Raw genomic sequence first — 27400 nt, 5'->3', positions numbered from 1 at the left:
CTGACGGGGTGGTACCTTAACTTCGAAAGAGTTGAAAGAGACCTAGCTGAAGTATTTCACAACTGACACGAGTCCATACCTATAATACACGTTTTTAGACGATTTTTTTTCTTTCTATAATGTTATGGTACTTGTGAAAGATTTTCTGCAGCATTTTGGAAAGATAGACAAGGTTGATGCAGTAGAGCATCCTCTAAAGATATCAAAATATGTCGAGCGATGTTTCGATTAATTACTGAGTAACCCGTTGAAATTAATAATAATTTAAATAAGAAAGGAAAATTGCGTTTAAGTATCAATTTAAAAATACGTCTATCAATTCGTGTAATGGTTTATTAGGCTATGTGATATGTCTTTAATTCAACTTGCTCAAAATCGGTGTCGCGCAGTTCCTTTTTCCTCTTATAAGAGTTTTTCCATATTTCGTAAAAGCAGACAGTGGCTTGAAACCTGTAGCACACCAGCAGCGGCACTGACACGTGGGTGATCAAGGTCCACGCCCACACGCCGTAAAATTCCATCTGCAAATAGAGTGACGTCGTTTGTATGTCGGCGGCCGGTCGTAAGATCAGGCATATCGTGAAATTCCTAGGTATATCGTGAACCGTGAAAATACTTGTCTCGTTCCCTGAGTCGACGAAGCCCCGCTACGCGTTGGCCGCGACAGTTTGCCATTCGGGCATCTGAAGCAACCTAAAGAACCTATCTATTGGTTTAATGTGACTACTGTCAAAACATTACGATCTGCCAGTTCTTACGATCGGCCGCTGACATATACAACGCATATTCAGTCAAACTGCGGTATAATCAATTATGCATATAACACTCCTAGAGATCCTGGTCTAACTTGCTACTCTAAAAATGCCTCCCTATATTAATATCATGAATTTGGAAAATATACAGAAATTCTCCCTCAATGTTCAAATATGGTACTACTTACTTACTTCTGGTAAATTGCAAGTGAAAACAGATATTGAATGCTACATGCGATCAAGCGTCCAAAACTTTTAGCGTACCTACCACCGTAACTAGTAGGTATATATAGCTCTGGATCATCACAGCCCAGTATTGAATGGGCTCAATCTGCAGTAAGTGGAACATAACTCAGGCGTCCTTGACACGTTTGACGCCACGATTAAGCGACATCAGCTGTAACTCATCCAGCACCAACATCGTCTGTTCTATCAGCGCATGTTGACAGTATTGAATGGAATCTACACAGGGAACCTACTTGCAGTGGATGGAACTCTGCTCTGGCGTTCTTCACCCGGTTAAGCAGCCAGAGCGCAAAGTTGCCAACGAGCAGGAAGGTGACGAGCTGCCGGCCGGCGCGCGGGCCGCCCTCCGCGCAGCGTCGCGACCACGCGTCCAGCACCAACAGCGTCTGGCATGAGCTCTGGATCACCGCGCACAGAGGCGACAAGATTCTGAAGGGAGAATTAATCCTGAAACTAGCGGTTTCTTGAGATACACTAAGTTTTAATGAATGTCCCAAAAAATATAGAACACACACACACACACACACACACACACACACACACACACTGCTTAGGTAGAACTCTTATACGTGTGGGGAGTTGGACAAAACTCTTTCCTATATTTAGCATACATAGCTATATTTCGAATTGGGTTTTATTTATATATGTTACGTGCAACTTGATTAACCGGGCAGTATAAATAATTACCGATTATTATGAATAATGCCCGAGCGCGTCGGCTAGAGTGACAAATTTATGGCCCGTGGATCATTAAATAAATCAAGGCTGTGCCCAGCAGTGGGACGTATATAGGCTGAATTATTATATTATTATTATCTTTTGCACAGGTTGCGGGTTTAAGTCCCGCCGGAAGCGTACATTTTTCTATTTTCTCCTTTAATATAAATATGTGATAAATTCCTAAACTTTGAACAACTATGCAGCCGGCCAAGCCAAGTTGACAATCGCTATCACTTCAACAACGAATCGATTTGTGTTTCTCTATCACTCTTCCAAATTTACTGCTAGTGCTACAGTGACAGTTGCGTCTCGATCGCTACGGAGCGTAAGCGATTTGCACGTTGGCTACGCTACCTGAATATTCTGTTTTATTACATTGCCCAAAGTAGGGCGGTTATTATTCATACTTACCGGTCAAAGTGATTAAACATTGAGTTTTAATTATTTTGTCCACTTGATGCGGGTATTATGCATACAGACCGGTCATTATTCATAGTGACCGGACTTATCAAGTTGCCCGTAACATATATATGCATTTATGTTTATGTATGTCTATTTGTATTTAATTTTTATCAATCAATCAATATTTTTATTTGTTAAACGTAGGTATATAGGTATTACAATTTAGTACTTAGTATCACTATGTCTTACCAGCATTAGGTGTAAAAAAATTGTTTTGTGTTGGTAAGTTTGACAATAAATTGCATGCTTAAATCTTACCTTACTCTAAACACTATATAATTTTTAATATTGCATTAATGTATGTTTTATATTCGTCAATGCAGTAATACGCTTTGTTTGATAACTGTCATCGCCTCCCGATTGATGCTGTGTCAGCTTATAGTTTATAACATTAATAATAAAATTATTTATTGCACACTACATAAAAAAGATACAGAAATTGAAAAAAAAAAAAATTGGTAGGTAACAACAGGCGGACTTATCGCTAAACAGCGAGCGAGTTTATGTATGTATGTATATACTTTATTGTACATATAAATAAAAACACGAGAAACACAGTTACAGAGTAAATACAATACAACAAAGGCGAACTGATCCCTATATGGGATCTCTTCCAGTTAACCTTAACATTTAATTACGTGTTAACAAACATTTTTCCAATCTTCTGGATCAATCTTATTGACCTTTTCCTGCAGTAGCTTCTTTACGCTTGTCAAAGTCATGTCAACATTACGTTGAGCTACGTATTGTTTTAATATATTGGGCGCATATATTCTCAATAGGATTAAAGTCTTGAGTGGTACGGAGGTAAACGCAGAACAGAATAGGCTCATTTTGTATGGGATTTAGAAACAGCGCGCCAAGCGGGACGTTTTGGAAACTCAAAATCCCATACAAAATGAGATATAACGCAAACGCGTCCGTCACGTCTTGCTATCGAATAAATTTACACTAGGGGTACAGAATGATCATTTTCAGTCAGTATTTTGTATGTGGAATATTGTATAGGTATGTTGTGTATACTGGAATATCATGTGTTGTCTTGTTTCCGGGAATTAGAATAAGGCAGTTTTTCGGTGTATTTGTTGTGATGGCATTATCAACAACTAACACTGAATTCGTCGGCAAATTTGGAATAAGCTGATTTTTAAGCCAGTTTTTATAGTTCTCGCCATTCATCTCTTTTGTGATGATTACCTGTTGTGTCTGTAGATTTATATATAAGCAACGCACCCGGTATAAAATCATTTCACCTGCCGGCGTGAGCTATCATGGGACGCTGTCCTTTGGAAATTGATTCTTTAATTCCTGTGTTGCTAGAGTCTAACCATCCTTTGCTACCAACGTGCGACATGTGTATATACGACTCGTCCATATACGCTATTTCCCTTCCTTCATTCCTACTTTATTTTATCTAAAGATTTGGTCCTTTTCAGTCGCTCATCATGTTTTTTCATTAAAGTTATTCGATTATCCTTGGTTTTACATTCATTACCGAAATCCCATTTTTGGTAGAATTTTTCGTAGCGTGATTTCTATAAGCCTATTAGCTTCAATCGCAATTTTTTCAAATTCGGGAGTTCTTTTAAAATCAAATACCATCCTAACATAATCAAAATATAGTTTTATTTTAGATATATTTAGTCTTATTTTAATTTTAGATTAGTTTGTAATTATAATTTATACTTTCTGTCTATCGAAACTATCCAAATTTAACACAAAGTCCTTTTTCGGTCTCTTTTTCTTTGGCGTTTCAAAGGCCATGGATGGAGATTTTTGGTCGGCTTCGCTTAATATTTTTTGAAATTCCTGTTGCTTCTACCACCCGGTCTTGAATTTTATAAAAATATTTACAATTATCATTTATCTCTGTTAAAATCGTCCTCCTCCTGAAGTCCGTAAATTTTCCGCTTCTTTAAAAAATATTTATATATATTATATATTTGATTTCCCGTAATTTGTACTCTTAATTTAATTTAATTTAATTTATACTCTTTTTGGGTCGAGTCGCCATTAAATTAATTCCCAAAAAAATATGAAAATAAATATTTACCAACTAGTTATGGTGGTATTAACTACTCTATATAGTTTGAGGCTGGAAAGATGATGCACTCTGAGGGTGTTGGATTAAAACTAAATCAGTAAGACACTGTCATTTTCTATTACGCGATTACGTCCAATTTTATCCGAAAAACTAATGTCGTCCTGAGAGTTAACGGACTGTAAATAGTTTATGCAGTGTGGTGAGTAAACAGATTTTACACGTCGGGTTGCTTCGGGCTGAAATTTAATCCGAGCACCGCAAAACCGCAATATGCAAATTAATTGATATGCGCGATGTAGTGCCGTGTCGTGTGTCTATTTTCATGAAGGACGACGGACGCTCGTACCACAAAATAGATTATAATTTTTTTCGCACATTTTCCGTCTTTTTTATTCCACTCGCAGCACTAATATGTAACTGTAAAATTAGACGTATGACGTATCGTTTTTCATATCTGGTCGTCTAATCGTTTATTCATTAATGGTGAATGATTTACTGAATTTATTATAGTTACTGCTGATTTATAGGCTTCTGTAGTCAACGAGGAATCCTTGTAGTTTCGTTATGTCCGCCTGTGTTTCTCAGTTAGCGGCTTCGGTCAGTGGTAGTTAATACTAGAAAGCCGAAATTTAGGTAGTACATTAATAGCCAAAGTTAAAAAAAAAAATTAGGGTACCTTCTCCTGTATCCCGTACTTACCTACCCTAACCCTATAGCGTGGACGGCTTCGCATATCTAGCGTGGATAGCATAGGGTCTAGCTCAAATAGAATAGAGGTCTTTAAAAAAAACAGTTTTAGATAAAGTAAATGTTTTCGGAAACGATAGCTCCGAAAGTTCAAAAATATGTTCTCTCTCATTACTTACGTACTTGCAAAAAAATTAAAGTAATGCGTATTAAGAGCAATTCCTAGTTGAGCAACTTTTCAGATGTCGAATTTTCGGAGCTATGTTTCTGTCGCGCTGCGGTGGGCTCCCGCCCACCGCAGCTCGCAGCGCAGTTGTTCATCTAGGAATTGCTTGCATGCGTGCGATAAGGACAACTGCAGCTCGGACTAAAATTCCCACGCAAAATACTCAAAAATCGAGGTTTCACTCTCGACTGTTTCCTCCTCCAAAACGCAACCAATCATTATGAAATTTTGGAAACTGCAAGATAAAGAACTAATCTATGCCGCTATGTTTTGGTTTTTTGGATATTTGTTGTCATATTTGTATACTGCGCCTTTTCTTGTAGCCGCCAATTGAGCCACTTGAGCCGTTTTTACGATTTTTGAGGCGCTGTAACTTACTTCAAAATAAAATAATCCAAAAAAAACAAAACTCAGATATTCATGATAGTGATCTTATTAAAAAAAAAAACACATTGCTCTAGGTTAAAAATTCAGGAAGGAAACAGTCGAGAGTGTTTGTATGGAAAAATCTCAACTAGGAATACCTCTTAATAAGTACTGAGCACGGCTCAATAGTTATTTGTGTCCCAAGGGAGGAAAAGTAGGAAATTGCGTGCCGCGTCTAAAATTTTGGCAAACACGCGGGATGGAACATCCTACGTTTCCTCCCGTGGTGCGCATTCTATTTTTCTGCTCGACGGAGGCGGAGAGCGGCAACTTCGTTTAGCGCAGCGGGAGCAAAGTTGACGCTTTCCGCCCGGAGGGCAGAAAAAGTATTTTTTAATCCAAAGATCAGCATTAAAAAAATTGCCATACTCAGTGTAGAGTTCCGTAGTTATCCGTCCGTCACAATATGCTGCCTTGAATCTTGAATGGCTACGCACATTTTTTTTACTTTTGGGCCGAGTGTTTCCGTAAATATTTATTTTATCAAAAAATGGTTGTGAAAGACCCATATTAGTTTTAAAATACCTATTCAACGACATCCCACACTAGGGCAGGTACAGCTAGTGAACTGCGAAATTGCATGCAGAAATTATGAATGAATTCATTGATAACGTCGCCATGCACTTATACGGCTTATTATAAAAAAATATTTCTAGTTTTTATTTTGCCACTTTGTATGTATCCATGCCAAATTGTAGCTTTCTAGCACTAATAATCACGGAGCGACGCCTCGGACGGACAGACGTACTTACATACAGACAGACAGACGGACGTTCCTAGTTGACTACGGAACCCCTTAAAAAACACTTCTCTTCTTTTTTTAGGGTTCCGTACCAAAAAGGTGCAAAAGGCGCAAAAAGGTGCAAAAAGGTGCTTATGTTGCGACTCTGTCCGCCCGTCCGTCTGTCTGTTTGTCCGTCAGAATATCTGGAGAACCACTTGAGCTATCGATTTGAAATTCGGAAACTAACTAAGGAAAATTCCCAATATGAAGAAGGGGCAAAATTTCAAAGTCTAGGTTAAGTTGGGTAACATTTGAAAGAGCTCAAATTGTACATTTCATAAAATTTTATTTTCTTTTCATAAGGAAAAAATAATTGATGAATGAAGGAAAATGTGAAAAAATACCCCCCCCCCCCTCCTTATCTCTGAATTTGACCGAAGAAAAATGAATTTATTTAGGTACATAATTTACATAGTAATGTTAATTTAATACATTACTATGATTCTTACAGGAAAATAGTTCTTTGTACAACAAGAGAGCAAAGTTTGATATTTCTTCGAGTGCTTGTTTTGAGTCCCGTGCAAGCGAAATATTCTATAATAGATTCACGAGAGTAGCGAGTGAATCTAATTTAGAATCTTGAGCGTAGTAAGGGACTCAAAAGCGCACGAGATGTAAATAACTTTGATCTCGTGTAGTACACAAAAATTTTCACGTCAGTCAGCCATCAAAAAATACAACCTGAAAAAATGTAATCCGTCTTCATCACAATTTCACTCATGTTTTCTGAAGGTATTCTCACAATTAACTTTAATTACCTCAATAAAACAAAACGTAAGAAATTTAAATAAACTAATACGAAAATAATGAATTAACGAACATCAATTGACAGTTCAATAGACAACTTTTTTTATATAAAAATAAACTTTATAAGATACGGTCCGAATTGCGGATACTACTATTTGTCAACTATAGTAGAGGTCGTTAAAAGTATTTAAGTGGAATTATTTATTGCGTAACAATTGCGTAAATTTGTATAATTTCATTGTTTTGATTGTATAATAAAATACAGAAATGATGGTGTTTTTATTAAATTTTAAACTTTTATTTCATTAATTAATTATTACGAATGAAGACTAGGGTGTTTTGGAATGATGCGGTCTGACTTATTTCGGGGGTCTATTATAAACCGTCAATATACCGTTGAATTACTCAAGCACTTTTTTTGTCTTTTTCTTTTTGCTAATGACCTGAAAGGGACAAAGATAATAGAATCCAAATACTTCGAACAGTTCGAACTTGTATTAGGCCCCGCACGTTGAAATGACATTCGAATATAAAGGTCACTTGAATGTTATTTTGTCTCACTCAGTGAGCAAAATGCGATTTTGCTCACTGTTTTTAAGCAGCAAATTACCCTTGTTCGAGCTGCGAACTTTTTTTAATGAAAACAGGGTTATCACTAGAACTATGATTGTATATGCAACTAATAGGTATTTGAACGTAGACTATCTTTAACAAAAATTAACACATCATTATTGTTTTTTTAGGACATTAGCCTGGGCGTCCAAAATGTTGCTTTGTATTTGCAAAAGGGGCCTTATCAGATAAAATAAATAATTGATAATTCCCGAAACGGAGTTAACTAATTAGAAACTGGTGTTTTTGAGAAAGGTGTATATTATATGCTCTTTGCAATGGGCTGTGTCTCAGAGCTAACCTAACGTCACCGTCATTATATTTGGAATATATTGTACCTTGTAGCCCTCCGGCCTTCAGGGTACCGCTGTATGAGGAAGCCGGCCCCAATGATCTGGAACAGGTAGTAAAGGTACACGCCGCACTGCGTGACGAGAAGAAGCGCGTGCTCGAGCGGCATGGCGGCAGCGGCGCGGCGCAGCGGCAGCTTGCGCATCCGCCGAATGCACGCCGCCGAACCAGCGCCCATCAGGAGAAACAAGATTGTCTCCCACACGTTGATCTATAAATTATGTTATTAGTTACTACATACTACTACATAGGTACAGAATGATTGATTTATTGTGCGTCAATAGACCAATATTTATAATAAATTTACATACAATTATGTATTAATATATTTAATTGTAGTAATATATTTGATTTGTATAGCTTGTAGTTGCGCTCCCTTGGAAGTATGTCCACGGAAGACTAGCATCAGGGTCCTCAAAGGTTCCTTGACATGATGCTGAGTAGATACCGTTTCAGTGACGCTTTATAAAGATACTATGTCCGTGAACTATTATAGTTATGTTTAAATTAAGCGTTTTTGAATAAAGCTTTTTCTATTCTCTCCTATTCAAATGATATAGATATCAATGATGAAGTTATGAATGATGTTGAAGTTAAGCTAAAATGTACATTAAAAATTTTGGTGGGTCCACTTCATAAATCCATCCTTGGGTCCTAAGGACTAATCCTGCCAAAGGAAATCTTTAGTCCACAAAACTCCCTATTTCATGAGCTACAACTACGAAAGGTCGATTTGTGTAAGATTGTCCCGTTTTCATATAAAATGGATCATTACCACACGACTAAAAATCTAGTACCTACCTACGTACCTGTAGTAACGCGAGTTCCACGTGTTTCTTATTCTGGAAGAGGCCGTTGAACAGCATGAGGCTGACGATGGTCCCGGCCAGCACGGCCACGCCCATGAACAGCCCCTTGTGCGCGCTACCGCAGTCCACCGAGAAGTGGTTGGCAGACTTCATGCGCAAGAGCGTTTGTTTAGGATCCCTACTTGGCGACGGATTTACTGACCGCGTTGGCATTGATTTCTGGAAAAACAAACAAACCGCTTATATATTGATTGTAGTGGTAGTCTACGGTAAAGACACCATTAATCGTCGCGACAAAGCAGGACACCTAAATGTTAAATGCAGTCGTTTTATACTATCGTGGAGGATATCGTCCACGATTTACCGTTAGCGTACAATTTAAACTATAAAAGCGCCCATTTTCCTTTTGCTTTTGTCCATAGTCTGGTAAAAATACTAAGTACTCGGTATTGAATATACCTAGCCAATTATGGTACGTACCGATCCCGGCACTGTGCAGATGTCATTCCAAATGACAACAATGATTATAGAGCAGAGAAGGCTGTATTCTACACCGCATGACCTCAAATAGGGGTTCACGTTTCTTATCAATGGTGTAATCATATCGGAGACGTTACACTGCCACGTCTCATTTTTGATCGTAATGTTGTCGTTCAATCCTAATGCAGTTCCATTATTTTTGTAATGTTGCTCTATGAAGGTAACGTTGTCTTGTCGGTCGACTATGACCAGATTCGAGGGTCCACTTATATTGGCGTATCGGAGGAGCGGCGGCCGATCGTATGCGACAGCAATTATGTCGTCCCTCGTCTCCTGGATGACGACGTTCAGCCATTCACACACGTTCGTAGCGATTAAGTGCATTAAGCCGAACCTGTCCAACACTACGCCTCGCATCGGGTCCAATATCTGCAATAAAAAGTTAAACGGCACTTATTGAAGTTGGGCTTTAGAAAATAGCGAAGTATTTGAAGTATTTTCTCCGCTACATTACATGGATACTTATAGGAGTTATAAGACGTATTTAGAAAGTAAGTACAATATGTAGATGTAGTCACATAAGTACTTGTAATTTAAGTATTCAATTATGGAGAAGGTCAAAGACTAGTAAAATTAAGAATTTTGATTAACCCATAATCTGTGTGCATATGTACCTGTTAGTAAGGCAAGGAATGATATTTTTTCACATTTTCCTTCATAAATCCATTTTTTTTTTCACTATGGAATAAAAAATCGTTCAAATGATACCCCATTTGACCTAGTCACTAGACTTTGAAATTTTTTCCCCCTCTTCATTTTGGACATTACCCATAGTTAATAAAAATAAATTAAAAAAATAATACTTTCAATGTGTCTGGATTAGCCTTGTTCATAACTATTCCAAATTTTAAATCGATAGCTTAAGTGGTTCTCGAGATATTTAGCGATGTGACAGATATACAGAGGGACGGACGGACGGACGGACAGAGCCGCACCATAAACCCTACCTTTTGTATCTTTTTTGGTACGGAACCCTAAAATAAAAAGATGCGCAGTAAATAAAATTGTAACGTCGAAGTTGCGAGCACTTTACAGTATTTGACGTTTGTGTTTAGTTTTAGCGAATACAGTCTGTATTAAAAACGTGGTTGCCCTATTAGAGCATTATTTGTACGAATTGTAGGTACAGTCGAGTTCATAAATATGTATTCATTTCTTCACCTTATTGCAATAAACATTGCTTATTGAATGGATTTAAGGAATGTATACATATTTATGAACTCGACTGTACATAACTAGGAGGGTAAACAAGTTTTGGTGTTGATCGACGTTAATAAATAAGGAAAATGTATATATGTAGTAATTCTTATCTTATACCTTTAAACGCTCAATAAGTATATAAGAATAGGGAGTATAACTGCAATTTTCTGCCGCCAGAGTGCAACACTAGCACCTTTCATAAACCATAGAGTAACTTATACAGTTTTTTGACAAGTTTGTTTACAAAGAGCCTACCGGGAAACGCGAAAATCTAAATTAAGTTATCTGTCTCTTCATCGCTCGAATATGTAGGAGTGATAGAGAGGTTAGATAACGAAATTTACATTTTCTTGTTTCACGGTAGATCCTCAAATTGTGATGGATTGCGGTAGTGGCGCCCCCTACGCAGAGTTTCGCGTAATATTCCCTATTGCTAATAATCTCATACCTCGAAAACGGCTCAAACGATTTCGATGAAATTTGCTATATTTGGGGTTTTCGGGGCCCTACCTACCTAGCTAAGGTTTTATGTCTGGGAAAACGCGCATTTTTGTGTTTTGACCACCGGTTTGGCCTAGAAGTGGGTAGTGTCTCTGCCTATGAACCATCGTTCCGGGTTCGAATCCCGGTAAGGACATCTAGTTTGGGGCTAGGTCGATCTGTGTAAGATTGTTCTCAAATATTTTGTTATTTTATTTTTTATATGTTTTGAAAATATATCAATGTAGTAAATATGTAGAAAAATAACTAGCAATTATTGGGTCCCACAAAATCAAACCCGGGGTCTCGGCAAACCTCGACACGGTTGGCGAGATGACCCCTTTGATAGGAACTGCTGGTGGGGTGGTGGGAGACGAGTCGACACCGACACATGCGGAAAGGGGGAGCCTTTGCCCAGCAGTGGGATACTCTAGGCTCGTAAAAATGGAGTTATACTTTTTTATTAAATTGTCTAGGTAGTGGACTTTGGGGTACTTGCCTGGTAGCTGTAGATTACCATATTAATATGAAAGTAAATACTCAAAATAGTCTAATCTTTTGAGCCGTTCATTGTTTTCAGTTCGTGTAAGCTTTATCTTTTTTTACTAAGTATATCGGTGGCATACGGCATACGACCCGCCAGATGGTAAGCAGTCTCCGTAGCCTATGGACTGCCTAGGCCTGCAAATCCAGAGGTGTTACATGCGCGTTGCTGACCCTAACACTCCGCACCCTCGCTGAGCTGTGGCAACCTTACTCACCGGCAGGAACACAACAGTATGAGTAGGGTCTAGTGTTATTTGGCTGCGGGTTTCTGTAAGATGGAGGTTCTTCCCCAGTTGGGCTCTGCTCTACATTTGGAATGACATCCGCTGCTCGACCACACAAAGCGAGATGACATTAACAGTGCCCATACCTCTTTTTTGGACGTAGTTTAAGGACATACCCGGGTCCTTGTGCTTTGTCGTGACTTTGCTTCAAGAAAAATGTTCGATCGCAGTGCAGGTATAATATCAGTAATATATAGGTACTACATATTATGTAGTTGATATTATAGTATCTATCACTAGCCACGTCACCTTTTTTCTATTTGTAAAGTCAAATTGGGCTGTAGCTGTACAGTAAGCTGCAGAGTTAAGTGACCCTCCCTGGATATAAATTTGTTTGCCGGGGTGGGGGTCACTTACCTCTGCAGCTTAATGTACGTTTTTAACGCCAGCTTACATCGGTGTATGAGAATATGAAGACAGTCTGAGCGACCATGAAGAGTATCCGGAGCGCCGGCTTAACCGCGACGATGACTAGGCGACAGTCCCCGTCCAGGTCGAAGTAGCCACCGACCTGCAGGCACGAGTAGATGATGGAACCAACAGAGAACCCTGCCACGCCCATGTGCAAGTAGAAGCTCCCGTAGCGGGTGCGGGCTGCGTTCTCTGTTGAAAAATGATTATATACAGTTTTTGTATTCATATTATTCATATTAATTTTCATTTAATCCTTTGTTTTATCATGTTCATCAGTACATAAAGATCTTATATTTTAAACTTAATAAGTACACGATACCCTGTTAGGGCATACGATATGGGACATATTACTTAATCCTAAACTTAATAAATAAATAAAGTAAAAATTACTATAATAAAATTATCATGCAACACTAGGTTTAAACTAAATTTAAATACAAGAGAAATTTAGCAGGTTAGTTTATAATTATTACAAGTCGTGCATGTCAACATAATTAGGTACGTATATGTGAATATTTTATATTAGAAAAAAATGTAGATAAATTCAATTCATTCTAATTCAGTAAGTATAAAATTAAATGTTTTATGTCATGTTCGCTAAAGATTGATCCTTAAAAAATTCGTCTAGAAATAGTATTGATAATTAAAAAAATTGTTGTAGAAATGCTACTATACCATTTCTAAATAAGTATCTTCCTTAATTTATTTTTAAATAACTTTATGTCGCTGAATTGTTTAACAGTTTCGGGAATTGTTTGCATTATTTGGACACATCGATAGAAGGGACCATTTTTAACTATGGCAAGCTTGCTAGGCGGTAAGATAATTTGAATTTTCCGTCTACTCTCGGGTTTGAATACTTCCGTTGCGGTAAATAAGTGTGGGTGGCTCCTGACAAATACTGCTGCCTCCATAATATATATAGAGGGTAGTGTTCATATTTTGTATCTGCTCTTACATCTCGACCTTGACATATTCTACCTACACTCAGGCTGCAACGTAATTATCACCATCGTCCTACTTTATTATTACAGCAATGGACCTACGAGTACCTATGTCACAGTATTAATAAAAAGTCGGCATTCAAACGAAACGGTCAGTATTATTAAATGGACATAAATGCCATGAAATGGCCAATTTCTACAATATAAAAATCGCTATTTTTTGGCGTTTAGCACCGAGAAGGGTTATATAGCGACGCGCAGCCACTCGCTGACCCACTTCATGTCGCGTCGCCTTAGAAACATTAAAAATTAAGGTAAAAATTAAGTTGCCTATAATATAGTATAAATAGAGCGCTTGATTTCCTAGAAAAACTGCTCATTACCACAGAGTTAGCTAAAGGAAGGGTCGCCACCACAAAACTGATTTCAGAAGTCGAGGGTTGAACGATGAATGGCTCAAACCCGATAAATAAGCAAAATTGGCTATCTGTCAAAGACGAAGGAAAGGCATGTCTCGCTTGCATCCGTCATTCCGTACGGAAAACGAATGAAAATTCTATATACCTGCGGCCAGGGTAAATGCACAATTTTATTTTTGAAGGCACTTATTGACTACTTTTTTTGTAAAAACTTACAACAAATTAAAATTTTAAACATGATATTCCGGTCCCGAGCACGCACATACATCTCATTCACACTTACGCTCAGTGAGAGTGAGAGAAGAACACGAATGACGAACCTACGGGATCTTATTAAAGTTAATGTCATTCCCGTTTTTTATCCCTATTTATCCCGTCGTCCCTATTTAACTCAGTTGAGGGTATTTGAAAAAAAAAAAACCGGCCAAGAGCACGTCGCGCCATGCTCAGTGGCCTACCACTACCCTAGTTTCGTATTTACCCTTCCGTCAGAATAGCTAAACGGGAGGTATTTAAGTATAGTAGATTGTTAAACACTACTTCTCATATAAAATGTAACAGACCTATGGCCATAATTTTTTCCTTAGAAAACTGCATGTCTGGCGATAAATAACCTGTAGCGAAAAACATTAAGATTGCAATATGTGAAAAAGACATAGTTGTTGTTGTAATAAAAGTATATGAAAGACCTACCCAATGATACCCTACACTATAGGGCTGAAGCGAATAAAAATTTCATCCCCAATTTACGTGTAGGGCAGCCAGGTACCCTAAATATACATATTTTTCTGTTTTTTACGAGTTTCTCGGATTCATTGATTTATGTATTCATGCCAAATTGGAGCTTTCTAGCGTTAACGATCACGGAGTAAAGCTTCGGACGGAACTCGGTACATACCGGGGTAAATACGAATAAAAGAAATATTTTATAAATATTATGAAAAATAAGCATGAATGTAGACCTTAAAAACTTTCAATTAAAACTCTTTTTAACACGATCAGTTAAGCAATTTTTTAAAGTTTTCCTTTCACAATTCTTCCCTACTCAGTAAAAGTACGTAAGTGCTGCAAAGATAACCCCTTTTCCTTTTTATGTTTATAGTATCCTTAAAAAAGCCCCCTTTTAAATTCGTCTATTCTGAGGAACGGGTTATTATGGAGCCTTACACTGAGCATGGTCTGACATGCTTTAGGCCGGTTTTTTTTTTCACAGTTTTGACCGCTCGTTCGATCATCAGTTTCATAGTCCACGAAAGGATTAAAAGATTAGGATATGTACAAGCAATAAGAACCCTAGCCCAGTAATTTATTTCCTGCCTTGGTATTTGAAACCTAATAATGGTAACCATGAATCTATTAACATACATTAGGTCTCTCGGCAGTATTTACATGGTATCCTAATTAACAAGTTCTATGCAACTATGATGCAAATAAGTAAGTACTTATCTACAACTAGTATTTTACATGGCAGTGAGTAGGCTGCTTCATTTGCCATGTCAGTTAGTAGGTAATTATTTCATAAAATTCCAAAGTCGATACAGCTAGAAACAACCACTAGAGAAGTTTCGCATTTTGGGGTTGGGTGTACTTCCGTCTGGCCAAAATACTTTTCGCCAAATTTCACTTCCCAATAAACATATAGCAATAGCTTCATTTCCCAAACGAATCTTTGGCAAATTCACATTTCGCAAATATATTTGGCATAATTTTCTTCTTCTTCTTCCTTGTCGTATCCCCATGGCTGAGGGATGTGACGACTGTGAACACTCTTCACCAGTGCTCTCCAAGCCGCTCTATCTAGGGCCCGGTGCATGCCTAACTAAGCCATAACTTTACTTTGTCAAATTTTATTAAGACAAAAACGTATTTTGAAGGCAAAATTTATATTACTACTATTATTAGATGTTTGATCAAATTGTCACTTTTGGCAAATAGGTACCTCTATGTATAGTAAACACCCCTATAATGGAACAGGCACCAGTAATGGGATGGTATAGACAAATCCTGTAACACAAGTATTTACTCGTACCATCAGTTTTTAATCGCTGGCAACATTTTACCACAAACAAGAGCCAAAGAGCTGCATAAGTTTAATTTTTCATTTAAATTCGATAGTTTGATAATGAATGGCGCCATACATCCCATGACTGGACCAAAAAACCACAGTTTTAATTGATTAATAATATTGAAACTAATTGCAGTAGCTTTCATTAAATATATAGAAAACATAAAGGACGAATTGGACATTCAACTTTACTATTGGTAGAAATTTTACAGGTGTCGGTGAAATATCAAAAATACTCCAAGTTTCCTCTTAAATGTCCCATGATTAGTGCCGTTAACATATTTAAATACGGATTTTTTATTGTGTTATAGTTTGTATTTTTTATATAATTATATTTTATATAACTTATGAGAAAAAAAAATCAGGTTAGTAAATTAAAATTATACTTATTTTGAAATTTAATACAATTAAGTTAAAATGACATACATAACATTTAATAAAAAAAAAAAACGTAAATTTAACGGTTTTACTGTAGGTAACTTTGTTATTATTACCACTGCGTTACCATTTTGCCCTAAAGACGTATTGGCGTAATTTATAAAAAAATAATAATAATAGTAATTTTTATTTAAAATACTTGGACTCCGAAATTTTCTTGTTGTTTTTCACTAAACTAACCAATGCAGTTTTTGCGGTTTATCGTTTATGACTACGTTGCGCTTGAGGTCACTTGGATTATTCATTGAGCCAACATCATAAACAAGTCTGTATAAAATCAGAACTACCGGATTTTACGCAAACGAGCCCCATTACAAAAGTCGACAAATTTACTGAATTATTATGAATGCGATTTTGACATTTAGCATTTGGTGTCCTAGTTTATATCTTTCGGTATTTCATAGTTTATGCACTTCACCTAGTGTTATACAGTACGAGAGTCCGATTCTTACTTGTTTTTTTACATTTGTAAATTCTAATAATAGCACATACAAACATAATAAAACAAAAGAGCCCACCAACAGCTATATTATATTGACAGCTATATATTATATATTATCGGAATGGATAACATTCGATAAGTATAAATTATTATTAAGTTACAAAATTCTATGTTATGCTTACCATCGCTTTTCTTCTTTGCCATTTTCAGGTGCCAGAATGTGTATGCCAAAAACGACATGCTCACCACGTATAAATAAATAGTAAAAATCTGAAACCAATGTTGCTATATGTACCGTTCTTAACCCATGAACATGATATGAACATTTTAGCACGCTCTTTCGTTCTTGGATATGTACAGGGCGACCCAAGACTATGGGACATCAAGGGAAAGTACCTTAAATATCGTAGATAGGATATTTGGCTGAAAGAAGACTTTATGTTATTTTAGAAAGTCAGTAATTCTGCATTTAACGATTTTCTAAGTATTACTTGAACTCACTTAATTGTGAAAAAAATCACCCCTATTTTTAAGATGCCAATCGAAAGAATGGACAAAAATAATAATTCTTCTTAAGTAACTTAGTATTTTAAAAGAAAGGAACAACGTAAAATGTTTGAGTCAAATTTCAAGAAAAGCAAGCAAGTAATTCTTAGAAAACCTTTAAATGCAGAATTACTGACTTTTAAAAATAACGTAAAGTCTTCTTTCAGCAAAATATCCTATCTACGATATTTAAGGTACTTTCCCTTGATGTCCCATAGTCTTGGGACGACCTGTATATGAATGTTAGAAAGGCAGATAAAAAAAACGATTTTCGTTTTTCGCGGTGGAGCCTAATTTTTCATATTCGTACTCGTACCTACTACACTCAAATTCTTTGTAGATAATTGATATTAAATCTAAGTATTTTATGAATCGATTATTGCTCTAATTATCACGATACTTACGTCCGAAGTGAAATTAGTGTAAAGCTCATTCTGTATAGTACTTGTAATAGGCAGCGCCACTCCTAAAACTATTAATAGTTTTGCATAAAATGCTGACAACACCACCGTCATTGATTCGCTAAAACAAAATGATATATTGTTTCAATTAATGAAATTATCTGACACAATTGCTAATTAATATTAGTCAGGAAAGCTTACTCGATTAATTAAATACTCACTGATACATTTAATACGCAACGATTTGAAAATTATGCAGAATTAACTATGTAACAAAAATGATGACCGATTTCATCTTGTCGCATTGCTGTTTAGTACAGTCATTATATCCAAAAACTGGGAGTGTAAATTCAAAAAGTAGACCGAATCAGGCTCCTGTGTCTATTCGAAAAATGTTTTTTTTTTTTAAATCGGTTTTTCTTGAATAACTCGGCCATTTTTGATTTTACATTAAAACCGCGAGGACAAAAATTGTAGAAAATTTGATTCTCTACAAATTTGGTCCTCACAATTTTTCTTCTAGGATCGATGTTTTGGAAATTAAACCTGAAAAACGCGACAAATTCAAAATATTATCATTATCTCCTATGTTCCACGTTTTACGCCATGAAATGGGTAATTAATTAAGTTGTAATTAATTCATGGGTAATTATATTCATTAAATTAATTTCCAAAATATCGATTTTGGGGGAAAAAAGGTGGGAACCAAAATTGTTCAGATCTAAACCATTTCAGGAAATAATAATATACACTCTTGTACTTACTCGCCATGCGAGAGCGGAGCCCGTTGCGGCTTCGAGGGTAGTGGGTCTACACTGGAGCTGCGGCTGCAGGGCGGCACGACGCTCAACCGCGGCAGCGAGTGTGGTGGGTGCTCTCTGAAAACAGCATGTCTATGATAGATACCTAGATTTTTTCCTCGTTCAATGTTTCCTCTACATACACTACAATTCTCTATTTCTGATGAATGCGCTGTCTTTCTGTTTTACTGGCGCTAAAAGTATCGCACAAATCTTGTAATGCAGGGTGATTATGCCTATAAATCAGGTGTAAATGTAAATGATAACGGTGTAGAGCTAATATTTACATACCAAAATATATTTGTATTGGTGGTTGTTAAACAGAATATTGTTTTACGAATACCTACCTATATATATTTGTTTATTGCTCTTTATACTGAACTGTGCCACTGGTACTGTGACCGCTGCAACATCTGGTCAATATTTAACTAGGCTTATTTGAAATTGCACAATGTACCTATTCGGAATACGTATTTCAAGTTTATTTATTCAGTGCATTCCAAAATATAAATTTTGTGTTAGGTTGCATTGGATCTACATATTCTACTTTGCACCTTAGTTTCATATAATTAATTCATATAATTAATGCTAATGTTGCATGCGTTAATAATGCTGTATTAGGTAGGTACTTATATGATATGATTAACGTCCACGCGGAAGTCGTGTAAAACGTTCTAATCCAGTTTCAAAAATTGAATTTCAAAAAACGCTTCCTTAGTGTTTTGTGTAGGTATGTTTTAAACTTCAGGGTCCTACTTCAGGGTCTTCAACGGTTTAGGACCTAAATTTTAGGACAATATCTAACAGAACCGCACCGAAAAATCTAACAATATTTTGAAGTCCAAGACATTCATAAGTACCTACTAGTTACCTACCTATTTAGTAATACGGTTTACACTCCCTAGTTCATTAAGCGATGTTTGAGATCTGCAATATAAATTATGCGGGGCCGGTCGATATAAAGTAACGGTGATGTTTAGTTTGCGCCGGTTATCCTGTAATAGTGGTTTAATGAGGCTCTGCGACTCACCTTTCATCCTCAGGCACAGCAAGGAGCGGCTCAGACCTCTCCCGCCACTCCTTAGCTGCATTTTGATTGGATTTCTCTTTATTTTTCGCCATGGACCGCCTGGCGCAGATTCAATTTTTATTGCATCCGGTTTTTCAGACCACGCATCGCTTCTCGATTGAACCAATTAACAGGAATCGATTTTAATTACTTAGGGCTTAAACAGTGGCGCGGTGTTGTTAATTCTGCTAGCGCCTACAGCACACTACTGTTCGCATCGCCGTGAGTGACTAATGTACTAGACAGTAAAGTACATGAATGTCAATAAGAAGTCATACTTTAACAAGCTGCAGCTAAATGTGTGAAATTCAGAGGTTCATTATCATCACAGTTGAAAATACTTTACAATGAAAAAGAGATTTCTGTGTCATCATTTATATACGAATCAATATTCGATTTGCATGATACATAATTAGTTCAATTGGATAGTTTTCAGTGTTCATTATTCGATAAAATTTAGATCAAAACACAAACTTTGTTCAATTTATTTTAATACATATACAGGTTGTGACAAAAATAGGGAGGATCCGTTTATGTAAGTGCATAGTCGGTATCGTGTTATGATTAGGAAAAAGTAGAAGAAATTTTTTTGACGCATTTTTTTTTCTACGGTGTCGCCCAAATCGGCCAACCCTCCATGCAATGGCCAACATTTTTTCCAGGATACCGAATTAATAACAGGATACCGAATATACCCTTAAGCGGATCCCCACTATTTTTTATACACATTGTATACCTTCGTACTCGTATGTCAGTTGTATGTACATTGTTGTCTTTGAGCCAAGCCGACATGAGTGAACTGTGTGACTGTACCAAAACGAATGGTCTAGTCCTTGAAGTATAGGTAGAATAACATCGGAAGTCGTTTGTTTTTTTCTAGCATTAGGAGTATTAGATTGGCCAGATGATCATAGCAAAAATACATGACGTTATCGCCCAGCACTCGCTGCGACTAAACATCTTTTAGCGTCCTTCCTGGTAATTAGCGGGCCTGGTGTCACTTTCAGACAGCACCCCGCTCACCCTCTCCCCTCCTGCTTCCGCTTCAGCTGCATCTTATGTTTAATAGCAAGAATAAATTAACCTATTCCAACATAAAACCTTTCAAACAATTTCAAATAAGCTTAACTAGTAGACAAAGCGCTACGTTTTGCAGGAAGTTTTATCTGACAGTTAATTTATTTGTTAATTAGCTATCCAATACTTTACTCGGACGCTGTGAAACAGGCCCTTAAACTAATTTTATGGTTTAAACTCACGTGTTATTAGTTTAATGTTAGTATTTCTCACGACAGTTTAAATTCTAATAAACTCTTACAGTATTCATATTCTCACCGGCTATGTCGTATTTTGCGCTCTAGACTGGTACTGGACTGTTTTGCGGGGTGATGGTGATGATGAAGCCCCAGGTCATAGTGATGGCGGAGGACGTCATGAGCTAATGATGATTTGCGTCTTGACGCAGGTGACGGAATCCTGTTTCAAAGTGAACATTGTAAATAATCTTTAATAGAAAAAAACCGACTTCACAAAAGAGTTTAAATGCCATTAAAATAATTTACGACCATAGTGAATTCAGAAACAATTACGATATGTAAGTGAGGCATATAAGGCCGACCTTAATTTAAAATGTTTTTTTTTTTTTTTTTAGAAAACACGCAGCCTTTTACAAATATGTCTTACATAAATGAACTGAAAATAGGCCTAAAGATTCCTACATCACCAAGAAAACTATTTCAAAGAAATGTAAATTAAGTGGTAGGTAAATTACGAAATTATAAATTACCCGTTTAGTTAGTTACCCGTTTACTACACGCAAGTACCTAAAGTAACAAAACATACAAAACAATGCAAAATATGACTGGAACCAATTTATCAATTTCTAAAAAACTAATTTTGCCGAACTTTGTTCTTGAACATGTACAAACTATGAACAAAAATATCTATATCGTTAAGAAATTCATTCTAGAAATTACAATTCTAAAGAAAGAATTCTTAGTATACTGTGTTTAGAACGTGAGTGGAACCGAGAAATTTTGATGGAAACGCTTCCTAATAGTAGTAGGCTAGAATCTATGTGATTTCTAATAATTTTAAATAAAAATAAAACATCTAGATATGATCTTATTTTCTCCAAAGGAGGGAGACTATGTCTAGCTGCTGACGTCAAACACCTAATCACAGTTATAGCGGCCGGTTCTATAATCAAGGGACTAACAAAAAAATAATAATAATAAGGTCGGCTATATTATAAACTCCCTTAATAAAGGTTTCTTATTTATTGAAGTTTTTTCATATTAGTACCAAAATAGATATAAAAAGTTTACGGCACTCTTGAAAAATTGACTTTTTTATAAAAGTAATATTTTGGGCATTTTCATCCATTTCTATTTTAGATTCGTGTTAAAAGGGCCTCTAAGATCCTCAATATTGATTTTGACCAAGATCAGGTCAAAACAAAAGAAGTTCAAAATGGCAACCGTTTATCACTATCATATCATTTAAAAAGTCTGAAAAGTAAAAAGCACTAGTTCGCAAAAACTAAATTAACGAACGCTAAACAGCTACTTAAAGTAGCACATTTTGAGCTGTATTAAAATAGTTATATACGATATTAGTGCAGAAAATAGGAAGTGGCAATACATTAAAACACAACCGAAGGGAGTGTTTTAAATCGACACGAGTTGCGAATCACTTATTCGCACGTGAATCGTACAACGTTTTACAGTACATATGGCTCTTTAAAGTTTCGACATATGACCGGAAAGTGCTCATTCCCGCACGCGTGTGGGAAACTAGCACCACATGTACTGTAAAGGAACATTTTTGATATTAGGGAAAATATCTAATATTTTATTTGCACTTGGTAATTGTTTCTACAAGTATATGAATTCAATAAGTACATAAATTTTAGTTATTAAGATTTTTTATACTTTACAATTATTTTATGTAGCAACTAAAGCTACAATTATGAAGTCTAAACTGACGATTACTCACCATTCTAGATCTTCTTCGATGACGTCTTCCATACCTGCATTGTTCACATGTACTGATAATCGTCGCAATTTTTATCGTGAACAAATTGGTTAAATTATTTTTATTTTCACATTACGTTGCATTTTCGGCGAGAACAAAAGATAGTCTTAGGAGTTATCTCGCTGTATATCAGACGCGGTGTGTGCTTATCTCGAGGATTATAGGCACGACACCAGTGACGTTCTCCCGTGGTTGGGTACCGGAGGGCGTTCGACATGTTGCCTCTCTGTCGCACTTGTAACTTAGTATGTAAGTGTGACAGGGAGGCAACACGTTGAACGTGTTTCGCGGTAGGCCCTCTGTACCTATTTAGTTAGAGCGATAATAGTTTTCTAGGAAAAAAATACTCGTACTTCTGAAACCGAACGAGTCAACGCAAAGCAGCTACTGCAACGTTGCTATGATACGTTGCGTGAAACGTAAGCAATTTTCAAAGTTTTATTCGAAAACCTTTATTATTGAAACTCATATATTTATACTGTGAGTTGTGTACACAATCACGCATTTAAGTATTTGACGATAAGACTGTATTATGAATACTATTGTAATACCAATTTTTTTGGAGAGTTCCCGATATTTACATATAATTACACACGGTGAATACAAACTCTGATATTGAGGACTGGTCTGGCCTAGTGGGTATATAGTGACCCTGCCTGTGAAGCCGATGGTCCTGGGTTCGAATCCCGGTAAGGGCATTTATTTGTGCGATGAGCCATGGATGTTTTCTATGTATTTCAGTGTTTGTATATTATACATATATATCGTTGTCTGAATACCCACAACACAAGCCTAGAGGCTTACCGTGGGACTTAGTCAATTTGTGTAAGAATGCTCCTATAATATTAATGTATTTATACATGTTTATCGACGTGACAAGTACTTATACAGCGTGTATTTTGGCCCAAATGGATAAATTTTTATATGTTTTACTATACATTTACGAATTTTATAAAATATTCTTATAAAATAAGTCAGCACGCAATGTATCATTACGTTCCCAACTTAGCACTGAAGGCCCGCCCAGATAAAAACTGGCGTCAATCTTTTCTAGCGTCCACACGTACACTATTTCATAGTGGAATCGGCGAGCCAATGTCGTTCAATCTCATTACCTCCACACCACCAGATCCGACTACGATCCTATCTTAATGAAAAATTTGTATAAGTGATCAGAAAGAGTTAAAGCACGTATATAAATAAAGAGTGGCGGTCTAATCACTACAGTTTTCTCTAAAAATGTTAAAATTGGCCCTACAATCGCGTACAATGTAATACTTGGTAATACTAATAAAATGACTCTCTATAATCAATGTACGCTTTATTAGGCTATTATACGGAAGTGGTACATAATAGACGTAATTAAGGGCTGTCGAGTAAGTAAACAATTAGCCGGACATCGGAGATTGCAACTGGACCGCGACAAAGGGACACGTTAATTGAGAAGGCACGGCTGCGCATACTCCACGGCCTTGCCACTATGTAGCAGCTCCGAAAATTACATACACTAGTTCGTAGGAATAGAACAGGACCGGCGTGCAAACTTTAATAATCTGTTATTGAAATGTTATTCTACAGCGCATTTCACTCTACCATTATATAAGCCTCCGACTTATTAGACTGCGCGTGTCTGATGTCCTCATCAAAGACAACCACTCTAGCGATATTAGATAGGTACCTACATTACAGCATCAGCCTTGGGGCCTGTGGGATACGTCATTGTCAATTTCCTTGACAAACTGTTGCCTTTGGAACAGCCAATGAGGAGGCAAATTGACATTTTATCACGCCAGGTGGCGCATTTTATAACAGTACTGCTGTCACTGTCAAACCACATACATTTTTACTCAAAAATTGTAAACATTATCCTGTTTCTCCAAAACACTTCAATGTAGTGCGACAAATTGTGGAAATATACACAGAACCGCACTTATGTGCAGAAATCGGTGGGAAAAATCTTTGGGTATTAAAAACTAAAAGCCTGATTTTATAGGCTGCATTTTAAGAAAGATATATATTTTTGAACAGGTAAGCAAAGTTTTAATAAAGTAGTACATAATAAAAAAAAATTATAACAAAAAAATTATTACATTCTACGTTAACATGCAAGATATGGAAGGTGGAGGTAAGGAATGGAATCTCCATGTACCAAAAAGTGTCATCAAAAAACCTTAAATAGGTGGCGCTACAATACCTATAATACTTGAAAAAAAACCAAATCATAGACAGCGCACCAATAACGCCTAGGTTTTTAGCTACTCTAGCGCTACTCTGGAGAGATTTGGAACTATTATTTATAGCTGACAGCTGGACACTTTTGCAACAGTTCTACCTTAAGAGATTTCACTTGTTTTAATTCCACACTCCATAATGCAAGGATCGTCGCCACACATACGATACAAATGTAAGCAAATCATGTTTGCCGGTAGCGACATCTGCCCGTTGCTTTCAGTGTGCCTCCTCATTCTATCACTCATTCTGAAACTGATATTGCCCGATTACGAAAATGAGCGACGTTCTGATATTGTGTAAAGATGAACAAACTAACTTAGCTAGGTAGGTAGGTAGTAGTAGCTCAGTTGTTAACCAACTTCTTTTAATAATACATTGTCATGGAAATGCACTGGGGACCAACACAGGAAAAAACGGGCAAGAGCATGTCGGGCCGTGCTTAGTATAGGGTTCCGTAGTTAGCCATACGTCAAAATAGGCAGCCTTGAAAGGGGGCTATTAGTAGATATTATGAACATAACAAGCAAAAGGCAGTGTTTTGGCAGCACTTGTAGGGTAGACTGGGGACAGTTGAAACAATAAATTATGTTTAATGGCCTGTAACTATTTTATTTTTACAGTTACAAAGACTTGCGCCTATATTACCAAAGATTGTTTATTCAGTTCTTAAATACATTTTGTTTGAAAACCCTACCGCCCATGGTTATGTAATGATAGGGCATTAAAAAAATGTGGGAGAGGTTAAACAAAGTTTGCCACCGAGTGAAACACAAAAAATTTCACCATACCAACGCCAGGAAAATACTAACTGCAAAACATCAAACTAAATCAAATAAAATAAACGTTATTAAATATATTTAATTAAAATTTATAATTTAAAAGTAAATTCTACTAGCCAACTAAAAAAAAACAACTCAAAATTTGCATCAATTTGCTTTGCCACACATGTGGATAAAATGCAACTTTCTCAATCAGTTTTGAACAATCAAGAGAGCCTTTAGGAGCTGGTGTGGTGAAATAGTTATTTACGATACAAGTGCAGAAAATAGGGAAATCGCAACGAGTGGTGAAAATTAAAACACGACCGAGAGAGTGTTTTATATCGACACGAGTTGCGAATTACCTATTCGCACTTGCATCGTACAACGTTTTACAGTACATATGGCTCTTTAAAGTTTCGACATATGCACGAAAAGTTCTCATTCCCACACTCGTGCGGGAAAGTAGCACCATATGTACTGTAAATGTACTTTAGCATCTATACAAACTACCTACTTATGCAGGAAAACAACACCTGAACCAAAATTAAACGAAATGATAATGTTTTGAAAGTCTCTTTTATTATATGACGAATTCCTGTTTTTTGGTACATTTTGTGTCATTCGCAGTTTCCGTACGTGCATGTTAAGTAATAGGATTGCCTACTTCTTTACTCACAGGACTGAGAGGTACTAAACTGTATTTATATTTCCGTTGTTCGACATTTCTACTATCTCTTATTTTATAAATATAAGGTAGGTCTGCAAAATATAAAATAAATACTGTTCATTCAATTTTCTAAAGATTAAAATATTTATCAATTAAAATACTATTAAGTAAGATCATTATTTTCAACAGGTACACTCCAGCCGTAAAATTGCATGGTCACTTTATATGAATGAATTCTTGCACCATGAAATTTTGCACCTCAGTGTACAGTCAATTACAATTCCGCTAAACGTTAAGGTAAAGGGGTTTACTCTTAAAACTATTTTTCCAAATTTCAAAGAGGCATATTGTCGAGTGGAAACGGTAGAAGATCGCTAACGGCATGGATACGTGCGTGATGATGGTCCAGGCCCATGGCCCGTAGAAATCCAAATGAGCGGGTCGGAATTCGGCGCGATTCTATAAGCAAAAAGTATGTATTAGGTGTTTACATTCAAATATCATATAGCTATGTACCTAGTGTAGCCATATATTCTGCAAGTTCTGTAACTACGTCAATTGTATATAGCGACTATGAAATTAAAGGTTATCGACGCGCTTCAAAATTACGCACCACTATTTCACTACCTCTTGAATTGGTATTTCAATAATAGCTTTCTAAATTTTCTGAAATAGAAAACTGTATATATGTATCGCGTAGAGCAGGTCTTGTTCCCTTAGATACACAAAAAATGTAATGGATCAAATTTTGGCTCACCGAGACTCGGTAAGTTACCTCAATAAACTTGGAAAATTAATCCGTACCTATTTACGTTTGGCGAATAGGTGTTTTAGCAAAAATTACAATGTTATCCTGTAATACGGTATTGCGATAAGGTCAAACTTAAGCGTCTAACATAGTTTTCTTTTCACTCGGGCACGTGTTTTGACTAAACTGGATTATTTATTCGCAGAAATTGGGCTCTGCAACCCTTTTATTTGGGTCTTCTCACAAAACCATTAAATGGACGTGGATGATAGTCTTGTACATCTATAATTACATCTGCCGCTTTCTAAGATCTGTATGCAGACAAGGAATGCATTGAAAATCGTACCGACTCGTGACTAATAAGTCACCTGAATAAAAAAAATCAGAACAAGAATGTCATATTTCGAAAAATAATGGTGCGTAAATTAGGCCTTTTCGCTTGCTCCTTAGAAAACATGTATTAAGGCGAGGGAAATAATCATTAGGCATTTTTTTACTAGCC

At 36.6% G+C, this 27400-nt stretch overlaps 2 protein-coding genes across 7 annotated transcripts in view; both read right to left on the bottom strand.

Moving 5' to 3' along the window:
- Positions 1 to 315: 315 nt before the first annotated feature.
- Positions 316 to 22652, bottom strand: LOC133516989 (proton channel OtopLc-like). 2 transcript variants are annotated; one of them, XM_061850091.1, is made up of 11 exons: positions 22452 to 22652; positions 20790 to 20930; positions 18350 to 18463; positions 17589 to 17706; positions 16821 to 16908; positions 12311 to 12519; positions 9347 to 9775; positions 8867 to 9085; positions 8045 to 8268; positions 1232 to 1427; positions 316 to 521 (listed from the first exon to the last, which is right to left on the bottom strand). In XM_061850091.1, the coding sequence occupies exons 1-11, from the start codon at positions 22481 to 22483 to the stop codon at positions 336 to 338; spliced, it is 1956 nt and encodes a 651-aa protein (XP_061706075.1). In that variant the 5' UTR covers positions 22484 to 22652; the 3' UTR covers positions 316 to 335. The 2 variants fall into 2 exon arrangements, with proteins under 2 accessions (XP_061706075.1, XP_061706076.1); XM_061850092.1 differs by lacking the exons at positions 20790 to 20930; positions 22452 to 22652 and adding an exon at positions 19416 to 19875.
- Positions 22653 to 26040: 3388 nt separating this feature from the next.
- The window catches only part of LOC133516987 (proton channel OtopLc-like), a 42286-nt gene continuing 40926 nt past the window's right edge, over positions 26041 to 27400 (bottom strand). For all 5 annotated transcript variants that reach the window (XM_061850088.1, XM_061850089.1, XM_061850086.1 and 2 more), the window contains one exon: positions 26041 to 26609. In XM_061850088.1, the coding sequence (XP_061706072.1) occupies positions 26436 to 26609 (174 nt within the window). In that variant the 3' untranslated portion in view covers positions 26041 to 26435. The remainder of the gene's footprint in view (positions 26610 to 27400) is intronic.

This window comes from Cydia pomonella, chromosome 4, assembly GCF_033807575.1.
Source record: "Cydia pomonella isolate Wapato2018A chromosome 4, ilCydPomo1, whole genome shotgun sequence".
Classification (NCBI taxonomy): domain Eukaryota; kingdom Metazoa; phylum Arthropoda; class Insecta; order Lepidoptera; family Tortricidae; genus Cydia; species Cydia pomonella.
This window is presented reverse-complemented; position numbering and strand designations above follow the sequence as displayed.